The sequence below is a fragment of the Terrapene carolina genome, unplaced genomic scaffold (assembly GCF_002925995.2).
Source record: "Terrapene carolina triunguis isolate 2854851 unplaced genomic scaffold, T_m_triunguis-2.0 Scaffold210, whole genome shotgun sequence".
Classification (NCBI taxonomy): domain Eukaryota; kingdom Metazoa; phylum Chordata; order Testudines; family Emydidae; genus Terrapene; species Terrapene triunguis.
In genome coordinates, this window is record NW_020664561.1 from 10,223,125 (window position 1) to 10,244,530 (window position 21,406).

Genomic DNA, 21,406 nt, shown 5'->3' on the forward strand with positions numbered 1-21,406 from the left:
GGATAAGTAGTGTTGGCTATTTCCAGAGGAAGAAAACTGACTTCAGACCTTTAAGGAAGGCTAGGTCAGAAGTAATATTGTTTGAGCACTTGGTCAAAAGCAGGAGAACGCTGGGGCGTAACCCTACAACAGCGATGCAAGGAGGCAAGCTAGACCCAGGAAGTGTTACGTAGGGCTGTTGTAACTCTGCTTAACGGTCTGTGAAGCAAGGATTTAAATGACTTTCCCTGATGTGTGTAATAAATAGGATGCATTTCCTTGTTATAAACCTGACACAGTCACCAATGCTAGTTTACAGTTTTCCAGGATGGGAAATCACACACCCGCCAGAAATATTTGCACACTTGTACCACATGCCCAGGGTCAAATTCACAGCTGATGCAAATTGGCAGTGATGGTGACAGAGCTCTAGTGATTTACACCATCTGAGAGGCTAGTGACCAATTCTTTACCCACACACGTACTGTTCCTTTTTCATGCCATGCCAGGAATTCACCTAGAATTCAACTACTGCAGGGCAAATGGGTAGCTAATATCTGTGTGTGCTGCAGTGACTTTGCCTTGATGGGAGCTATTGGTCTTGCTTTGTTTATTGAGTGGTTAAGGAGTTGCTTAATCTGGTGGACAGCCGGGCTCATGGCAACTTGTGTGAGGCAGGAATGGAGTTCAAAGGCAAGGAAGTTACAGTCTGAACACTTCATCTTGTGCCAAAAGTGACATCAATGGGACCAAAACTATAAACAAACATTCCAATTTGCCAAACCCACAACTTACTAACAGTCTGTTTAATAGTCACTTAAATTTTCATCTGGATTTTTACAGTGTTACAATTATTTTTTTAAAACCTTTTTAAATAATACTGTAATTCCTTATGGTTTTGCCATGTCTCCCCCCCCCCCACTTTCAATCTACAGTAGTAAAACATCACAGAGTTCTAATAGAACATCAAGAAACAAGAACTGTAGTAATTAAAAAAAAGAAAACAGCCCAACCATCTTCATGTTAAATAATTGCACGACAAGTAAAAGATATTAATGCTATTACAGCAGTACAGCTACAGCCAAGAAAATAACTCGGAGGTTTGTCTCAAGTGAATCATCCGCCATTAATGCAGGAGGAAAACAAGGAAGGGGGAGAGTGTGGCCACAGACATAGAAATGCATTCAGTTGGTTGGCAGCATGGTCAAGGCCATCTTTTAAAGGGTTAATACTTTGTTAATGCCATTTGTCATTTTCCGCGCATCTGACATGGCCATTGACAAAACCCAGTTGCATCTAAGAATTTCCCCCATGAGCAAATGTGGTATGTGACTGTGGCCCAAATTCACAAAGGTATTTAGGCACCTGATGCCCAGCGATTTCAAGGGGAGCTAAGCAACTAAGTACTTTTTGTGAATCTGGAACCTGGACCTTTTGGGGCCAGACTTCCAGCTGGTTTACAGCAATGGCCCAGAAGCCAATGGTCTCCATGGAAATCAATGGGTGATTTGGTCAGCAGGTCACGTGCAATTGCAACGCAGCTGGGCTGCAATGCAGCTGCTTCTGTTTGGTGCCAGGACACTATAATAAACAGCCAGGTCTAGTTTAAAATGTTCCGTGACTTAAAGCATCTGTTGAACTGTTAATTCAGGATTACCCGCCATAAAGTACAACCAGGGTCACGATCCCTCCCACCAAGGAAACCAGACCCCATGAGAATAAAGAAACTGGCATTAAAACCTGTGCGTTAGGGGACCTCGGCAAAAGACAGCACTGAGCAGCAGTCTGTCCTCCTCCTCCAGCTGCTCACATCAGCTTGTGTTCTCACTTGTGCAGGGCTGGGAAGAGGGGGACTTGTCACTGGGCTCCAAGGCTGCCTCACCTTATCCTGCGCCAGCAAGAGGCACTGTTGCATCCCTTGATGCGTCTCACCTGGAAGGGCCATGCATGGCAATGGTGCTAGAGAAATAATGTTAGTAAGTGGGTGACACTCCTGCTTCTGTGCAGCACCACAGGCAGGCAGCAGAGTCTACTGGGTAGGGCCCTGGACTGGGAGTCGAGCGAGCTGGGTTCTAGATGTGGCTCTGCCACTGTCCTACTCTGTGCCGTTGGGCAAGCAAGTCAAGTCCCCTCTCACCCTTTGTCTACTTAGATTGTAAGCGCCTGCTCTGCATGTGTTCAGCACCCAGCAAAACGGGGACTCTGGCTCAGTTGGAGCAGCCAGGTGTTAGTGTAATATCAATAAATGTTCCCCATGTGGCCTATCCTGTCATTCAAATAACTAAAACAGCAGCAGGTACTCGTGCTGTCCCAACACCTGGAAGCTGGGCTTACCGTGGTGTTGCAGGGTGGTATGTGATGCTCAGTGAGCAACAATCTCCTGTGAGGTCAACCATAGACCCCAACGCCTCAGTCCTTTTAAAAAGTGACCTAGACAAAGTGCTGGAGCGTACAGGGGACACCAGGACCAGAGATAATCCTATGTTGGCCAGGGCTTGGACTGGCTAACCAATTAGGGCTTTGCCATGTATAGTCGCTGTGATAGGACCAGGGGCTTCTTGGGAAGGCAGGGCTGCCTGGTGGGGGGCTCTGTGATGCAAGTAGTTCAAAATGCGAAGAGCAGAAGCAATCTGGAAATGGCTGTGAAGCCTAGTCACAAGTGGGACAAATCAGCTACCCCGGCAGGTGTGAGTGCCCAGTGTCTGGCAGATGCAGGGGTTTCTTGGCAGAGTCCCTCTCTCTAGGCTGACAAAGCCTCCTACACTGCTGCACCTGGGAAGTGATAAAAAGGGGATGAGGCTGCTAGAGAGGAAAAGTCTCTCTCTTATAAAAATGCCACGTATGCAGTACTGCTTGGTGAGCAACAAACTCACTTCTGGGCCAAAGTCGTATGTGTTCAAGTGTCCTTCAGAGAAGATATTAAGCTAAGGTCTCTTTTGCCCATCCCCTGGGGGCTGCCCATGTGAAATCTAAAGCTGTCCTGGCATTTGCTGAAAAGAGTAAGAGGATAAACCCAGGTGTCTTGGCCAAGATTCCGCCTCACTGAACCCAGCTTAAATATCCAGGGCTGTGTATGAATTATGGCTGAGTGCGTCAAGGTTACTGCACTCCTGGCAGCTAGCTTATCATTGCTTTGTACAGTGTCTTGAGATCCCCTGAGTGGGATGCACTGGCCCAGAGAGGCAGGGAGACAAATAACTAAGCATGATTGCGATATGGACCAAGGTTAGTGTAAGGGTTTTTATAACACCTGGGACTCTGCAAGTGGTGATGATTTTATAACAGAAACCAGCCCTTGGGTCTGGGGCATAAGCCACCTCGGAGCTGCTAAAATCTCTCTCCCGTTTCCCCAGCAGGGCAAGCGCATCATGGGAGGCATTTAAAGCACCAGTGAGTGTCTACTGCTGGGGGCAGAAGGGTATAAGACCTTTGTGACAGAGCATGAAAAGTGCAATCTGGGATCCGTATGGATTCCATTGCTTTGTTGCATATTGCAGACTTTCTTTTGCAGGGCGACACTCGTTGGCTGCATTTAGTACCTCACTGTTACTCTTCCAGGTAATGGTCTAACTATGGTACTGGCAGCTCTTCTCGACTCACCAGTCTAAGTCAGCTCTCCTGAGGTCAAGTTTGTCCACACAATATGTTATAATGCAGAGGGAGTTTTATCTTGCATCTGCCTGTCCGAAAAAGGTCAGGAGAACTGACATATCTAATGTGCAAAATTCTCAGGGCATGGTGGTTGCTGATATGCAAATACTGTTAGGTAACGCTGTTGGCATTAACTCCACACTAGATACAAAACAAACAGATTTGTGTCCTTGGCACTTAGTGGGAGAAAAGAAGATTGGCAGGAAACCATAATGTGTAGGCTCAGATGGCTTCTGCCAGCATTAAAATATTAAAAGGAGATTCTACTTTGAAAGCTGCTATAAATATTCCATCATGGGGCCCCATGTTCATCTCGCAGTTGTTCCAAATCAAAAGTTCTCAGCTGGCAAGGGCAAAGATGTTTCTCTACCTGCCACCTCTGTAGCCTCACTTCACTCTGGGACTGGAGAGTCTTTCTCCCTCTCCGATCATCACTGGTAATAAAGATCCCTTCTGCCAATGAACTGGAATTGAACTAAGCCCTGTCTCCCCTAGTGCTAATGGGAGTTGAAAACAGGGAAGCTGTGACGAAGTAGGAGTGAAGATCCTTGCTGCCATGGCATGAATTCTTGTGCAGCAAGGGCTGTACAAACACAGTGCTCCTGTCAGTCCCCTCAGGGGTTAGCTCCTTTTCCTTTTTCCCTGGCAGTGCTCCACCCCTGCTTTGCCCTGAGGCCACACCCCCACTCCATCCCTTCCCCCAAGGCCCCATCTTCACTCTGCCTCTTCCCGCCCGCCAATCACTCTCCACCCTCACCCAAGCCCTTCCCTGAGCTGCCAAGCAGGGGCAAGGAACAGCTGTGGCTGGTGGGTGCTGAGCACCCACAGGGTCGGTGCCGATGCCTCATGCTGCGGTAACCTCAACGAACACGCTTGTGAGCTGTGGCAAGAAAGAGCAATCAAACTAGGGAAGAACAGCCCTATTCTGGGGGTGTGGGTGGGGGGCGCTCTTAAAAGAGCCAGATTCAACCCAGGTGCTCTACTGAAGTCACTTTTCAAATGCTTCACCTTTCATGAAAGAATAAGCCAAAGATCAGGTTTTTAGATGGGATCTCCCAAGGGTTGGAGACTGCATCTCTTCAGTAGGTTGCTAAGGTCTGTGAAGCTGCTCCTAGGTGTGTGTTCATGGTTCATTCCACACTCCGGGTGGAGTTTCACTTTCTGCTAAGTGGAGTGGGATCTGAAGATAAGGAGACAACCTCTGCTGCAAAGTGGAAACAATCCCACGGTTCCTCTCACCCTCCCTTCCCCAAATCCTACTGGTCAAGCTGAGTGGCACCTTTAAAGCTGATAGTGGGCCATGGGCTGAGGTTTGGTACCAGGGTAAATGCTCCCCAAGCATCTACATTTTAGCCAGAGCTCTGCCCAAACTCATCACTGCTTAGCAGCTGTTATTTTGGCAAAAAAGGACACAAATGCAGTGCAGTGAAAAGTACATTGCTACTGCCATTAACCTCAGTGACCACCCCGACATGCCATTTGGAGCTGACTACAACCGGAAGGACCTTGCAGGATCCCAGCACAGAGTCAAGATCAGGGACTCTGGAGAACGAGCAAGGAATGAAGGGGGTGGGGGGAGGGTGCTACAAGCCTTCCCTACCCTGTGATGGTTCGAAGATTATTGCTGCTGCAGTCCAGAGCGTGTGCTTTACAACTGCAGCGATTTTTTTGTTATCAGATCTAATCTCAGAGCTGGATCCTTATGGGGAAGAGCTAAATCTGACGCTGATGCCCTCTTTCTGCTTTTCCAGACCTGATGTTAATTGAGAGGCTGGGTTTATTAATTCCAAATAGGAGATTCCTCTCCCTGCCTGGCTTCTGTTGTTCTGATTTTGTTCTCTTTGAGGGTTACGCTGCATGGGGAATGTGGGTGGGAGTCGTGGGCTGGAACCTTTAAAAGTGTAACTTTCATTCTGGAGTATGTGTTCACCTACACAGTCCAAGGAAACTCTTGGTAAAATGAGCAAAACAAACAAAAACTGGGTCTCACGAGACCTCCAACTAGAAAGGCTGTTGGCCGTGTTGAAGAGTCTAATACCGGGTAAGTCCTGCAAAGAGCAGTAGCTTCCCTCCCTGGTTTAAGCTTTGTCTTGGGAGATTTCACTGACCTCCTGCAGATCCATTTATAAAACTCCCACAAATGCTCTTTTCTCCCGCTTGCCTCTTAGGGGCCTAAGAGTGGTTCCTCAACCCCTCAGTTGTCTTTGTCTCCATAGTCATTAGAGAGGACGCTTAGCGCTTGCTCTTCGCATGTCTTCTTGAGGTCCCGGCTCAGCTCTGACCAGTTAAGTCCGTATGGCTTGATCTCGCTGTAGCGGCAGGCGAGATACCTGAGCGACGTGCGCTGGAGGCTGATCTTGGGCTCCTGAAGGAGGCTGTTGCACCAGCCGCTGAGGTCCCCAAGCTGGGAGAGAATGAGGCCGGCCTTCCTGCAGACAGGGCAGAGGAGAAGCCAGAGAGGTGGTGGGACAAGAGGTAAGATGGGGGTGGGGAAAGGGAGAGAAGGTGTAAAAAGAGAGAAGCATGGAAGGTTAAACAGACCATGAAAAGGCCCTGGAGAACAAGGATAACAGTCCTGTGGCAGATAAAGTCACTGGGTCCCCCTAACTCTCCATGCCACCTGAATGCAATGTCTCCCTGCCGAAGGGGGCAGGGCGGACCAGCGTCAATGCTGAGGATGAAAAGCAAAGTTGGCACCAACCCCACACCCAGCTACCATGCTTCTGTCCTCATCTCAGCCCCCTAGTCACTCGCAGCTTTTGTTTCTCTGAGGGTGGGGGTTAAGCTCATGTAGGACGAGAGGCCCACCCTGCTCAATCGAGGGAGGGGCCCCAGAGCCCAGAAAACAACTGAGTCTGTAGAACCACACACGATAAGCCGGGAGTGGAGATCTAAAGTTTAGACCGAGGGCTCTGGATGGGGACACTGAGCAGAGAACACAGGACAGCGCCCACAACTCCATGAAGGAGTCCGGGGAGCTGCGGGCACCACCCAAAGGAGGAAAAGTGCAGCCAGAACCTAGGCAGGAGGCTGTGGAGGAACCAGAAGAGGAGCTGCAACCTGGTGCACTGCAGGTAGGTGTGTGCCAGGATCTCCTACTCGCCCGTGGGAGATCCTGGCGGGCAGGGGGTCGGTGAACCAGGCCAGCCCGCTGTCCCCATTCCGGAGCTGCCAACTACTATCCCTGGTGGGCTAAGAGCAAGGTGGAATCAAGGCTGGCCCACCATGGTGCTCTCCCTTGCAAGGTGACAGAACGTCCCACCACTTGCTCCTTGCAGGCTTTAGATGATTGCTACTGACATGGGTGGTTTTAAGGCAGCTACCTGGAGGTACCAGGCTGCAGAAGCCTGTTCCCAATCCCCGACAGGCCCAGACTAGCAAGGTGATGCCTCCCGGGAGGCGATGAGCACTTGGCTAGCAATGCAGGAGCTCAGCTCTCCCCAGCAGGCTGAGCATCATACAGTATGAGGCCGAGTCACTAAGGCCCAGATCCAAAGCCTACAGAACTTGAGAGACTCCCATTAACTTCAGGTGCCACAAGTACTCCTGTTCCATTAACTTCAGTGGGCTTTGGACCAGGCACTAAACACCCACTGTTGGTCTGCTGGGAGGCAATCTCTCCCTCCGTGCTGGTTCGTCTCTAGAGCAGGTGGCTGGCTAACAGCACTCTGTGCACCTTCACGGGGCGGGAGGGAATGGCCACGGTTCTAGACCAAACCTCTTGCTTACAAACCAGCGTTGCCAAGAAGTGACAAGTGCATTCTGACAAAGCATGCCCAGGAACAGCATAGGAGGATGGAAGGTGCTGACTCCTGACAGCTCACTCAGGAGTCCAAGTGGCCTGGGTTTGTATTCAGGACACCCAAGGAGTACCAGAGAGCAGTCAAATGAACACTCTGTTGGCTAAATGATGTCATCTGCAAATGATTTCTCCTGTCCCCACCAGCCTGCATGCTTCACTCTAGCACAGGATCAACCAAGAGGTCCGGCTTCTGAGCTCTGTCATCACCAGAGACCTCTGCAGCTGCCTCAGCGTTCCTTTCCAACAGCATGAGCTGCAAACACTTCATCAGAAATTGTCATTTCATGTCAAATATTCGAACATTTCCAGGGGATGACGTTAACCTGTCTGCACTGTCGCCCTCTCCTCTTTGAAGTTCAAACCAACCAAAAGATTCAGTGCTGATCACTGCCAGCCCTGGAGACTGAACTTCTCCCATATACTGTGCACCACGCCGTGACGGTTTACCTCCACCATGACCGAAAGGGGCTGCCTCTAGGGACGACAGGGGAGTTCCCCTCTCCACGTTCCAGTCAGCCCTTGGTCCCTCTGCCGAGAATGCCCAAGGGGAGGATAATCAGGATCAGTTCTGGTACTGGCTCTGTGACAAGGTCGCCTGTCTGGGGTTAGTCTAGTTCCCAGCAATTGGCTGCCCCCACAGAAGCCACCATTGGAGCGGAATGATGTTTGGTCACTACCTCCTGGTGCTCAGTTTCAAGAAAGGAGACAGAGGAAGAGCAGCATGAAACCTGCAGCGGTCAGTATGTGTATGTCAAATACCAGCCCTCCCCCAGCAGGGCCTATGCCCAAAGATGGCAACGTACCTACCTCTTGGAATGCCCACTTCTACAAGAACCTGGACCTTGAAAAGAAGCTGAAACCCCTGCCCAGAACACCTAACCACTCAGCCGCCCCCACCCCCCCAGGCCTTGGGAACCCCATGCCACAACTTTAAATGTCTTGGGGGGGGCCTTCTTAGTAGCTGTCTTCCCCCCGCATACAGTTTTGGGAGAGCTGCCAGGTGGGGGGGGGGGGTGTCTTTCAATCTTTTCTGGTGGGGCCAGAATGGCCCAGACCCCACGCACTTGGCAAGCGCAGAGAGGAAACCGCCCCAATGCTCATCCGGGATAAGGAAGGCTTAATAGTCTTTTTAGCATTGGGGAGTTAAGGTGGCCTTGGAGGTTCCCTAGCAACTGTACACAAGAGGAGACACCCACTAATACTTGAATGCAACCATGTAGATTACTGAGTACTGCCTGCCCCTGCGGAGTCTCACAGCTTTTGCAGCAGGACGGAGGCTCTTTCCCAGCTTCTCGATGCTGTGTCTGTCTGGGCTCTGGGTCATTCTGTCCTCACCAGAAGATGTGCTGAGGATACAGGAGGCAGAGGCCCTCCCTGGGAATCTGCTGGAGAGCCACACAAGGACAGAGAGGGACCACTCAGTGCCCCTGGCAACTGGGGAGGAGGGGATGAGAAAAGCTTCCCAGGCCCAGGGATACCCCGGCTGATACCCTCCAAAGCCCGGCAGATGCAAGCCCCAGTCCCACTTGAAGACACCTGAAGGTAAGATGTGGGGGAGGGTGGAGCTGGAGCTTGGGGTGAGGGAGAAGGTGGCTGTGTGAGTGCTGTGGTTCCCAGGCCCACCTGTCTCTCCTAGACCAGGGCTGGTGGTTGTGGGTTTGTCTAGGACTTAAAGCCACCATGATTTTGGCTGGGGTCTGAGCATTAGTTCACCCATTCCATGGTTGTGCCTGAAGGTGAAAAGCTCCTAATCCCATTGCCTCCTGTCTGAGTTACCCCTTTCCCCTCTTCAAGCTGCCTGCAGACACAGGCTGGGAAATCACTCCGCCAAAGCACACGCTGGAAGACATTGAGCCAGCTTCAGCCCGGGGTGATACTGGCTTCTGCTGCTCTCACCCAGCATGCAGGACTCCTCAACAGGTGAATGGTTGCCATGGGACAAGGTGCCCACACGCAGATTCACAGATGACCAGTGAAAGGGTGAGGGCTGGGCAGTCGGGGGATGCGCTGTGAATACTTGGAGCTACTGTTCAGAGTACCCAGGAGGGGGCACAGAGAAAGGAGGTTAAGAGTCTGTGGAAACAGCAACTAAAGACAGCCTTGCATTCACCTGACCACAGTGTTCTAGTCTCTGATCTCTAGGGGTGTTCGCTGTGGGATAGAAGGGGTCTGGCCCATCCCTGCACTGTCTCCTTTCTCTGAGAATCATTCACCCAAACATAATCTCCTGGACTCAGTAGTCTCAAGGACTGGACTCTATGGTGCCTGTCAAAGTCCCTCTTCTCGTGGGTTTTTTATTGATCTTCCTTCTCCGGTCTCAGGAAGTCACATCAACAAGGGTTGAGTTGGCTAGAGAGGGCTGGGATAGTGGATCTCACCCTCTGTTTCTGTATCTTCTACAACCACATCCTATGCAGCCCTAGACCCAGTCTGAAGCGCTCCTTCCTGCGGGGGAGGGGGAAGTGCAAATGCCAAGTGCCCTCCCCCACATCCGAGTCCTCCCTGGGGCACAGCAGCAGTGCAGCTTGTAACTGCAGTGAGGCCTGGATCTCATTTTGGGCCTATATGTGCCAGAGTAATACAATCTGCCAAATCTAACCTTCCTAATGGTAATAAGTCTCAGGGGTGTGTTGGTCAGGCAGAGCTGCTACGCTAGCCGGCACAGCTATCAGGCTTACCTGGGTCCTAATTCATCTTCACACCGCCAGGTGAACTCCCCGAAGCTCTCGTAGTGCTGGTTGTAGTGGTAGAGGACCCGGTGCAGGCTGGGCGAGCCCAGGTCCAGCAGAGTGTTGTAAGCTGTCTGCTGCTCCTTGCCGCTGGTGTAGCCATTGAAGAGATTGTAGATCTTGTCTGCTATTTCTGAGTAGGATGGCAGAGAGGGCTGTCAGTGCGTTTGTCAGACAGAAAGGAAATGTAGCCTCAAACCAGGTCAGTTATCAAGTAAAGAGCCCTGGGGCAAAATCCTGAACCCACTGCAGTCCAGAGCAAACTCTTACTGACGTCAATAAGGCCAGGATTCCCCCCGGGTGTCCTGGAATTTACACCGTGTCACCAGGTCATATTCTAGAAGGAGGGACAGTGGAACATACAGGATTTCCCAGACTGGATTAGATCTTTGGTCCCTGTAGTCCAATGGCATGTCTCGGACAGTGGCCAATACCAGCTGCTGTAGAGGAAGGTGCAAGGAACCCTGCAACAGGCAGTTATGAGATAACCTGCGCCCAGGTGAAGATCAATACCGGATTTACAATGGCGCCAGTGGCTCCGGGCCCATGGTTGAAAGGGGCCCCAGCGCACTCTTCTCCACCCCCGCTCTCTCCTGTGGGGTCAGAGAAGCTTGATGCTGGGAGCTGCTGCGGCTCCGTGGCAGCCTCTGCTGGCAGCCTGGCTCCTGCCCCGCCCCTTTCCGCAACGTGCTACATTCCCTCCCCCCTCCCTGCCGCCGATCAGCTGGATCAGCCTAGCTGGGGGGAGGAGGAGAAGAAGAGGCGGGAGCCAGGCCTCTCCCCCGCCTCTTTCCCCAGCGTGCTACGTTCCCTCACCCCCCTCCCTGCCTGCCGCCGGTCAGCTAGATCAGCTCCTTGCCAGCGGGCGGGGGTGGGGGGGGAGAGGAGGAGGAGGAGGAGCGAGCCGCAGCACGCTGCTCCGGAGAGGAGGAGGAGAAGAGGTGGAGGTGAGGCCTTGGGGAAGGGGCTGGAATTGGGACATATACCCCCTCCAGCCCCCTGCGTGAGCACCTCCCCCCCGACCCCAGCCCACCCCCCAGCCCTCTGCCCACCCTAACCCCTGCACCGCCCCAGCCCCTGCATCCCCCCCCCCCCCCCAGCCCCCTGCCCTGACTCCTGCACCCCCCACATACGCAGCCCCCTGCACTGCCTCACACACATCCAGCCCCCTGTCCTGACTCCTGCACCCCCTCCCCCCCCCCCGCCCCCTTCCCTGACCCCTGCACCCTCCACACCTCCCCAGCCCCCTGCTCTGACTCCTGCACCCCCCCACATTCCCACCCCCATCCTGAGAACCAAACAGGAGCTGCCCCAGGTAAGCGTTCCACATCCCAACCTCCTGCCCCAACCCTGAGCCTCCTCCCTCGCCCTAGCTCCTGGCCAGACCCCGCACCCGAACATTTTTTTACAATATTTGGAAAGATCATTAAGTGGTCCATCGAGACCCTCCGTGATTTTCAAGTGGTCTGTGGAAAAATAAGTTAGACTACAAGAACAATCAAGGTACCTCACTTTATTTTCATTTACTTGCTATTACTTATGGGAGGAGGATGAAGAAAAAAAGAATGAAAAACGGGGGCAGGGGGAGATAAGAGAGAATGTTCATTTTCTTGACTGGGTCCCAAGGAGGAGCCCCAAAAATGAAGCTGAGCACAGGGCTGGGGGGCCCCATTAACTCTAAATCCACCACTGGCTGTCACGTCACCTGGGCTGGGGATACTCTCAGGGCCGGTGTAACCACTAGGCGAACTAGGCGACTGACTATGGCGGCAAGAATTGGGGGTGCCAAAAAGCGGTGCCCAAAATTTTTTTTACACACTACAGTGGAGTCACATCTTACATGGGGGTTAGGTTCTAAAGTCACCGCATAAGAGGAAAAGTGAAAATTACCATAAAGTACAGTATACACTACTGCCAAAGGTGGCACGCAAGCCGATTTTTTTTTTTTAATGGCAGGCTGTGGGTCCTGGCTGCCGCTGAGCCTGCTGCCGACCTGGGGTTCTGTTCACTTAGCTGGCAGTGGGCTGAGCAGGGCCAGCAGTGGGCCGGCTCCTGCCAGCCGCCAGCCCCACTCAGCCCGCTCAGCCCGCTGGGGTCCCAGCCAGCTCCGCTCAGCCTCCTGCCGGCCTGGGTGAACGGTCTGGGGTTCCGTTCACCCAGGGTTCTGTCCGCCGGCCTGGGGTTCCGTTCACCCAGGCCGCCAGGAGGCTAAGCGGATCCGGCGGCCGGGACCCCGGCTGGCAGCAGGCTGAGCAGGCTGAGCGGAGCCGGCGGCTGGGACCCCGGCTGGCAGCGGGCTGAGGTCCCAGCCGCCGGCCCTGCTCAGCCCACTGACAATCTGGGGCTCCGGCTGCCGGCCCCTTGCCAGCCAGGGTCTCGGCCACCGGCCCTGCTCAGCTTCCTGCCGGCCTGGGTGAACACCAGGAGGCTGAGCGGAGTTGCCGGCTGGGACCCTGGCTGGCACCTGAGTGAACGGAACCACAGGCCAGCAGCAGGCTCAGTGGTGGCCAGGACCTGCAGCCTGACATTAAAAAAAAAAAAAAAACAGCTTGCTTGCCACCTTTGGCATGCGTGCTGTAGGTTGAGGACCCCTGTTCTAGTGTAGACAGTATAAACTATGTATACTGTGTGTACTGTACTTTATGGTAATTTTCACTATACGCGATTTTCCTCTTACGCGCTGACCTTAGAACCTAACACCCGCGTAAGATGTGACTCCACTGTATTCATTTTTGAAATTTTATAATAAGCAATGCTCCGGAGGGGGGAGGGGGAGGGGGGCAAGGTGGAAGTTTCACCTAGGGTGCAAAATATCCTTGCATCGGCCCTGGATACTGTGTCAGCAGATCCCCACAGTCTCCAACCTACCTGGGCAGTACAGCAGACATGGCCCTGCCCACTAGCTCCTCTCCACTCCCTAGCCCACCCATCACTTGCCCCCCACCCTTAAGACTTAGCCCTCTTACTTTTAAAAATGATTGCTTGCCCCTCTCCCCTCCTCAGGCTTTTCTGGCAGCCCTGTTGCCAGGTATCCAGTTTTAGACTGGAAACTCCAGTAGAAAATGGGACCTGAGTGTCCGGTTAGCAGTGCTGACTGGAAGCGAAATGTCCGGTTATAGGAGTAACCACATTAGCCTCCGCTCCTCCCACTCCCAACACCCACCCCAGAGGGCTGGAAGAGAACCTCTCCTGCTGCTGTGGGAGGAGGGGCAGCTCAGTGCAGAGAGAGATGAAGAGAATGGGCTAGAACCAGGTAGGTACCCGCTCTATGTGGGCAGGGGCGGGGGGGGGGGATCCTGTTTACCCCCTCCCCAGCTCTTCTGCGCTTGCAGTTTACCCCTGACCCCTCCCTTGCTCCAGAGACCAACCCTAGCTCCTGCCCCATTGTGCTTTTACCCCCGGCCCCTTTTACAATTATTCCCCAGGGGGGCCCACAGATATGTTTGGCGCCGGGCCCACAAAAAGTTAATCTGGCCCTGGTGAAGATGCCTCCTAACCCCCATCACTAAGGCTGGCTTATGCCCTGAAGCAGGAGGGTTTCTATTCCTGTCGAAGCTCATGGACTCTATTTTTTTGTACTAGCCACAGACATGGCCAACCCTTTGGGGACTTTTCTAACACTTCGCCATCAGCCTGAACAACCAATGGCAAGGCAAGTTTCCATCCACTCACCCTCCCATCAGCCTTGATCCTAACCTGGAGGGATTCCAGCTACAGTTCCTGCAACCATTCACACCCTGGTCTCTCTAGTGAATCAGGCTTCCAATTACTGCTGGCTCTGGTGCTTGGTTTTCGGGCGAGATACCACACTCTGAGAACCGTAAATGGACGATGCTGTCTATTGGGGCAGCAAATTATTGCTGTAGTAATGGTAACGGGGCCGAGATCTGATGCTTGGGAGAGGCCACCTAACCGACAGCCATCATGTGGGAACCACTTGATTACTGCTGAGTGGGATCTGAACTGGTTTATTCAGAAGAGTAGGTCTGTCACCCCCATCACCAGTCATCCCATCCCATACTCAGAACAATGCTTCCCATTACCTCCCATCCAAGCAGAATGAGATGTTATTTTTAAACAAACACACTCATTCCACCTGCACAATCTAGATGTATTGATCTGATTCCCACTGCCTCTAACAAGGTTCTGTCCCGGCATGAACAACAGAGAAGCAGCCGTGCATCCTCAGGCAATAATTACATCAAGAGCCTCCAAAGTCCCCATAACCTTTGAGATCAGATGCATGGAGCCCCAAGAGGGTGCTTCGTTCTCATCACGCTTTATCGTCATTATTTACTAATGCAGTGCTGTAGGTAGGCATGGACAAAGATGACGACAAAGGCCCAGAACCTCAGAGATGTTTAGGTGCCTAGTTCCCATTGAGGATCTGGGCCAAAGTTCCTACCCCAAGGGTCTTGCAGTCTGAACCAGACAGATAACTAGGGACAGGCTGGATCTGAGAAGCTTCGATCCGGATCCAAACACCACCAGTGTTTATAGGGGTGTTCAATTCTGGAGTTTCAGGTGCGTCCATTACAGAGACGCCAAAAACAACCAGGATCTGGATTCCATCCAACTTCAGGGCCATTCACACCCATGGTTTGGCTTGGGCATATCTCTTCAACTAGCCCAACAAAAGAAGAGTGGGGGTTCGCCTGCTCTGTGTTCTGCTTAACCATGCTCTGACAATCCACTGCAGTGAAGTCCAGCATGTCAGACCAGGGCTTTGCCGGGGGGAGGGCACCCCCTTAAGCACCCCCACTGTTACCTTGAGCCTTCACATCATCTACCACTGGGCATGGGGTCTTGACCGTCACATCACTTGACCTGGAGCGTCTCCCCGTGTTATCAACTCCCCAAAGCGTGAACCTGGGGGAGAGGGGAGATGTTATCACAGCACAGAGACGACGGACAGACTGGGGAATCTGGAGCTCACACATGCAGGTGCACACAGCAGACCCCCCCATCAGGAGGAATGTATGCAACTAATTGCCTAGGAGATAAGGGGCTGTCCTACCATGCACATCACTTTGCTCTGCTTGACACAGGTGCCCCAAACTGGCCTGTGCTGCTTTTCCATGCAGACCCAGTGGGAGGTGAGAACTCAATACAAGAAGCTTGGCATCCCCTTTGCAGCACAGTGACCTCAGGCTAGTGCAGGCAGCTCTCTGCTGGGGCTGGTACTCGGGGCACTGACAGCCCTGCCAATTCACAGAGCCCTGGCGCATGATGCAGAGCAGAGCCCTGACCAGCAGCAGGGAAGAGCCAGCTAACATATGAAGAGCCTGCTGTCTCCATCCTGATGCCATCTGAGGTGCTCACTGTGCGTAAACTCCACCCTGGGCCCAGCCTTGGAGCAGGTGACAAGGAAAGAACAGAATTACAGCAGCCTTGGTGCGACCGCATCATGAGCCTCCTCCATTGCAGCCAGGGGAGTGGGGCTGTAGGTAAGTCAGGCATCAGTCCAGGCGCTCAGTGAGAGTCTACATCCCATGTGGACTGGAGTCATACTGTGGGCCTGGCAGAAGGTGAGGCTGAACAATACCATCAAGCAGGTGTAAGAAGGGCAGGAGGTAAGGATCTTTCCAACACTGCCACGCGTGCTCTGCGTGGCTGCTGCTGGGCTTCACATCTCTGAATCTACAGATCCATGGAGCACGGCGTTGCCATCAGCAGCTGGGTCATGACTGCAAATGCGAAATAACCCTCCAGTGCAGGTGAGGGGGATACCCACACGCTGCTGTGCCCGGATTCCCCTCTCCACTGACACCCCCGGGGGGATAAAAAAACCGAGGGGGATGCACCCTTCGCAGCCTATGTAGGCCCAGTTCCTGGCATACACCAGGGGCTCCTTGCCCCTCACAACCTCTCTGTGTGCCACCCTCCACCCCAATCTATTTCAGAGACTCCTTCATCCATGGGGCTCTGGGTGCCCCTCATTACCTCCTCCCATACCAGGGTTCCCCATTCTTCCTCTGCCCATGCCAGCTGCTCTGTATGCCCCACATCCCTAATCACGCCAATCTCCCCCACCTCGTTTGCCAGGGGCTTTGTCTGCCCCTTCCCCCATGTGAGGGGCTCTGTTCCCTCCCACTCCCCTTCCTCCACCGTTATTCCTTCTGTCTGGGAGAAGAATCATTCAGGGTGTAAGCATGTTAAACCCTAGTGGGAGGTAGGCACAGATGAGATGGGGTATCGTTAGGCTGGAAGACATTAACAGGTGCCATCAAACAGTTCTTTGGTCTTCAGACAACTGCAGAGGTGCATGAAGCTGTGGCTGTGCTGAACAGCTGATGGGGCTCCATCCATTTGTCCCCATTTTGGTTTCCCCATTTTCCCAAAAATCAATAGAGTTCTGGCCCTTGAAGTCTCGAACTTTTTCCGGACTCGATCAAATGCGGCATTCAAGAATTATCATGTCACTGACAGGGAAATGCTGTCCAGCTGAGTGGACAGCCCTGGCAAGCTTAGCCAACACGGTGGTGATGATAATTTAATATTTGTGCATAGTTCCAGGAGCACATCCAGCATGAATCAATAGGGGGGTGCTTGCCACGCAAGAGAATGGAGAATGAATGCTCCCTTTCTCCATGCCCACCAAAAAGATGAGGAGAAAGCTTGGGAGTAGCCAATCAGAAGCGGCAGTATTACTCACGAGGTCGGGCGTAGCCAATTAGAGGCAGTGTCACTCACGTGTAGGTGGTGTCAGGCTCCAGGCAGCGAATGATCAAGGAGATGGTGGTGGACAGCTTGTCGGGTACTTGTGCCGGCATCGCGCAGGGGGATTTGGCTCCGGAGATGATGTCATCCACCAAACTCAGCACCGTCTCTAGGGAAAGAGGGGAAAAGGAGATTTTAGGCAATTATCTTCCCATGCCCCAGAATCTAAGCAGGGGATGATGGGTGAGGAGAGGCTACAATGGGTCACAAGACTGGCCAACTGAGCCCAATACCTAGTGACCGATCAGATATTTCCTGGAGGGTCAGGAGCAATGAGGAAAGGACCTTGTAACAGGCTGACTATTGGTGATTTGGAGTGATGCATCATGCACTGCCTCCCGTGTGAGATTAGCCAATTGGGAGCTATGGAAGGGGAGAAAATGCATTGGTGGGAAGGATAGGAAAAATGTTTATGTTGCTCTTGTGTCCTGCCTTGACCCTGAGCTGCAGCACACGATCAAGGCTCTTAGGCCGGTGACCTCTCTGCTAGGGGGCAAGTGGAAGTTCTATGGAGCTTTTTCAGGTGAGGAAAAGCCTTAGTGTCCCGGTTGCAGACACAGAAATACAAATAGCCTCACAATCACTGAGTCTCCAGCCTAAGAAGTGAGGATGGAGACTGGTGTGATTGTGAATGAAGATTACTTGCCTGTAACCGGCTGTTCTTTGAGATGCGTGGTGGTCCCTGTCTGTATTCCACACGTGGGTGGGGATGCATGCCTTGTGCCCAAGGCTGGAAATGCTAACAAGTGGTGTCCGTTGGCCCGCACAGTTCTCCTCGTCCCCCAGACTGAGGGAATAAGAGCCACTGCGGGTTGACGACTCTCCGGTTCCTGTTCTTACCACGAATCCAGTAGGATCGGAAGCAGAGGGGAAGGAGGGCGGGCAGTGGAATATAGACAGGGACCACACATTTCAAAGAACCTCCAGTTACGACTAAGTAATCTCCACTTCTTCTTCGAGCGCTGGTTCCTGTGTGTATCCCACGCGTGGGCGGTGGGCAAGTGTATTCTGTCAGGAGGAGGGTGCGAAGATGCTGGTAAGACAGATGTGTTGAAGCACTGCAGTTCCCATGGCTGCATCCGCAGCCGAGCCCCGAACTGGTGTGTTCTGTTTTGGGAATGTGTGACTGGAACTCCAGTCTGCCGCTCTGCATGTGTCCGGTAATGGTACTTCCTGCAAGGATGCTGGAGAGGCAGCGTGTGCTCTGGTGGAGTGATATGTGCTAATTGGGAGCACACCAAGATGCACCCAGGAATCCATTTAGAGATTCCCTGAGAAGATATAGCTCATCCCAGTGACCTTTGCACTATGGCAAGAAATAGCTTAGGTGATTTTCTGATAGATTTGGTTCTCTGCAGGTAGAACGTTAAGGAACATCTGAGGTCGAGGGAATGAAGTCTCCTCTCCTGAGCAGAGGCACAGGGTTTCGGAATGAAAACAGATACATGGAGTTCAGAAATAACCTTGGGGAGGAATTTAGGGTGCAGGCTTTCAGACCAAGAAGAGACGGATTTCGGAATGCTGCAAGTAAGTGAAAACAGGCAGCTATGACCCCAATCCAGCAAAGTATTTAAGCATGGGCTTAAAGTTCAGCCTGGGCTTAAGTACTTTGCTGGATGGGGGCCCACCCCTCACCATTGAAAGCATTCTGCTCTTGATTTCACCCTTTGCTACCAAGCCAATGCTGCAAAAGGCAGAGCTGTGATGAGTGTGTTCCTCATCCAGCCAGGAATGAACATTATTGGCTGCCAGTGCCACCCCGCCCCCAGAGCAAAGGAGGAGCCCGAGCAGAGCCCAGTTCTGGCTGCTGCAGGAGCAGCACCCTCCGTCACTGCCCTCACCGGTCTCCACTTTGGAATGATCCATTCGGTCGGTGATCTTCTCCTGACGGATGAGGTAATCGACGATCTGCACTCCGATTGGCGGCTCTGAGTGCTCCCATTCCAACACCACCAAGGTGCTGCTCGGCTCGTGCACCGTGGAGAGCCGCAGCCTGAGGAAGAGGGAAAACCAAGGAGGGTCAGACCCTGTGAATAGGCAGCTCCTGCCCGCCCCTAACAGTGCCGTTCTTTTCTTCCCAACCCTCTTCAGTGTGGGGCTGGCTCCACCCATTGCTCCCTTTGAGCTACTGGAGACTCACTGTCCTCACGGGCTGGGTTATGGCCTGTGCCTCCCAGGAAGCAGGACTGTGAAGACATGATCCGTAGGGTGGGGGGCAAAGGTGACCGGTGGGAGCCTTGCATGGCTGCCTGCAGCCCAGAATAGCCAGTGCACAGAGGTCCGGGCCAGCTGCTTCCCCTCCTCATCCAGCCCATCCTGTGCCTAAGTTGCTCCTGCACTGGGGAGGAAAGCTGCAGCACCAGTCAAGCCTGGTGTTAGTTTTCATTTGTGCAGACGTCCCACTGATTTCTGAGACCACCCAGCCCTGCCTGGGGAAGGCAGCTGGTTTCAAGCGAGTGCTGCTGAAACCTTTATGCCACACTCAACTCCCTCGCACGCCAGAAGGTCGTCACTCGGGGTCAGGGATCAAGGCCTTCTACAGGGTGGAGCGGGGGAAGCTCAAGCTGCTGCCACCACCCCGGCTTCCAGCTACACGCTGGTTCTGGGCCTCTGGCTCCGGCACCTTGCACCAGCACCGAAGTCCCCTTCAAGAGGAATAATCTCTGCGGAGGGGGGCGAAATCAGCGTGGGAGAGACGTACACTGGGTGTGGGAGGGGTGCGCAGGTTGGGAGCCCGTCGGCGCCAAAAGCACTCGAGTCGCACCGGCACCAGTCTTCAATGACATCCCCACTCCCGGAACACCACAGGGTGCTCATGGTGGCCTCCTGCAACAGCTGAGATAGAGAAGGAGGGTTAGGGCCAGGCAAGCAGGAACGGCACCCCACCCTCATCACCCGCTGTGCCACTGGCATCTGAAACCCTGTAACTTTCTGTGCATGCCGCTCCCCACACAGCCCTGAGCGCACTGCCAGCAGCTGGGAGCTCTGAGACCTCCTGGCAAAGAGGGGACACAGAGAGAAGTCAAAAGGGATGGGGGCCATTCATGGGGTGGGGCAGAGGCGTTCAGCCTTCACCCATCTGCAGCTGGTTTCAAGTGGCAATTGCTGAGCCAGGCCTGGGTCTGTTTACTCCCGCGCATGCTGAATGGTGGCTGGTGCTCTGACCTGATAAGCTGGATGGCAGTGTGCCAAGTGCCTGGTCACTATGGTGACCTCACACAGCCCCGCCAAGGCAGATGCCTGTCTCTGGGACGCTCTCTGGCAGTTCCTCACCACGTGCTACACCCCTTTAAGCTGTACCTACGTGCTCCACGTGGCAAACACCAGGCTGGCTCAATAAGGAGAGGTGGAAAGGCAAGCAGCAATGCTGCCAGCCGGCCACGCCACACAAGGGCTGTCTGTCATTCCAGGCCTGCCAGAGCCATTCGCTGCTAATAACCTCAGCTCAGCCAATCACAACCCTGCCACATTCTACCCCTCTCTCAGCAACCGGCTCCTCACCCTCTGGGTTTGGTTGTTGGTGACCAGCTCATAGATGGGCGCTGCTTTGGTGACCTCCAGCAGAATTGGCTCGGCTGGCGTGTCTGGGCTCGAAGTCACATGGCAAAGCGGGCATGAGGAGGGGCAGCGGCCTCTGCTCTGGCAATCCATGCGGACCCCAGCTGCCATCCGCTTGGTGCCCGACTCCGACAGACTGGCGATGTATTCGGGGAAGGTGAGAACCTTGGGGTCCCGCTCTCGCTCCTCGGACTCGTCAGAGGGGGAATTGCCTGTGAAATGAGAGAAAGAGGGGGGATGGGAAATCAGGCCAACCCATAATGCCCTCACCTGTTCTCCCTCTACAGCCCATGGCTCTTCCAGTACCATAGATGGCCACACTTCACTTCATAGTCAGGAAATACTGACTGGTGATTAAACCAGGGACCAGGCATCATGACCTCTGAGTTCCTTTCCCTGCTCTGTCACTGGCAAGTGACCTAAACGTCTCTGTGCTTCCATTTCCCCACATCCTGGCCTCCGGCTGGGGGTTTGCTTCTCCGGCTGCCCTCCATGCCGCTCACGCGCAGAGCCCGAGTCCCCAGGCTATTTGCAAGTGGACTGAATTCCATCTGCAGTGACTGAAATCTCCACTGGAGGGAGCCTCTCTCCTGCAGATGGGGTGGGGGGGCATAATGAGAGTAAAGGTTTATTCTGGCTTCCACTTGGACCTGCTTTCACATCCGGAGAACTTCCTTAAAAATCCTCCTTTTGGGGTGAAATGTTCCATGCTTGGTCTCAAGCCCAGGAGTAATTCTTGTTAAGTTTAAGGGAAATCCTTTTAGCCCTTTGTGGGTAAGAGCAGAGTGAAAAGAATAGATGTTTTTCAATTTAAAACATTACAACTTTTTTTGGAGGGGGGGAGCATTATAAATTCAAAGCAAGCATTTCATCAGCTCTCATTCCACCCACTAGAGGGCAGTGTAGCACAGAGTCTCCACATCATGTATTTCACTTTAGGCTTTTATGTAAGACAACTAGGAAGACC

At 53.2% G+C, this 21,406-nt stretch overlaps 1 protein-coding gene across 1 annotated transcript in view; it reads right to left on the reverse strand.

Moving 5' to 3' along the window:
- Positions 1-10,106: 10,106 nt before the first annotated feature.
- The window catches only part of LOC112107425 (astrotactin-1), a 203,478-nt gene continuing 192,178 nt past the window's right edge, over positions 10,107-21,406 (reverse strand). Inside the window, exons 17-22 of the mRNA XM_024201119.1 lie at positions 20,383-20,651; positions 19,583-19,716; positions 18,723-18,874; positions 16,855-16,990; positions 14,930-15,030; positions 10,107-10,294 (exon numbers count right to left, since the gene is read on the reverse strand). Of these exons, the coding sequence (XP_024056887.1) occupies positions 10,107-10,294; positions 14,930-15,030; positions 16,855-16,990; positions 18,723-18,874; positions 19,583-19,716; positions 20,383-20,651 (980 nt within the window). The remainder of the gene's footprint in view (positions 10,295-14,929; positions 15,031-16,854; positions 16,991-18,722; positions 18,875-19,582; positions 19,717-20,382; positions 20,652-21,406) is intronic.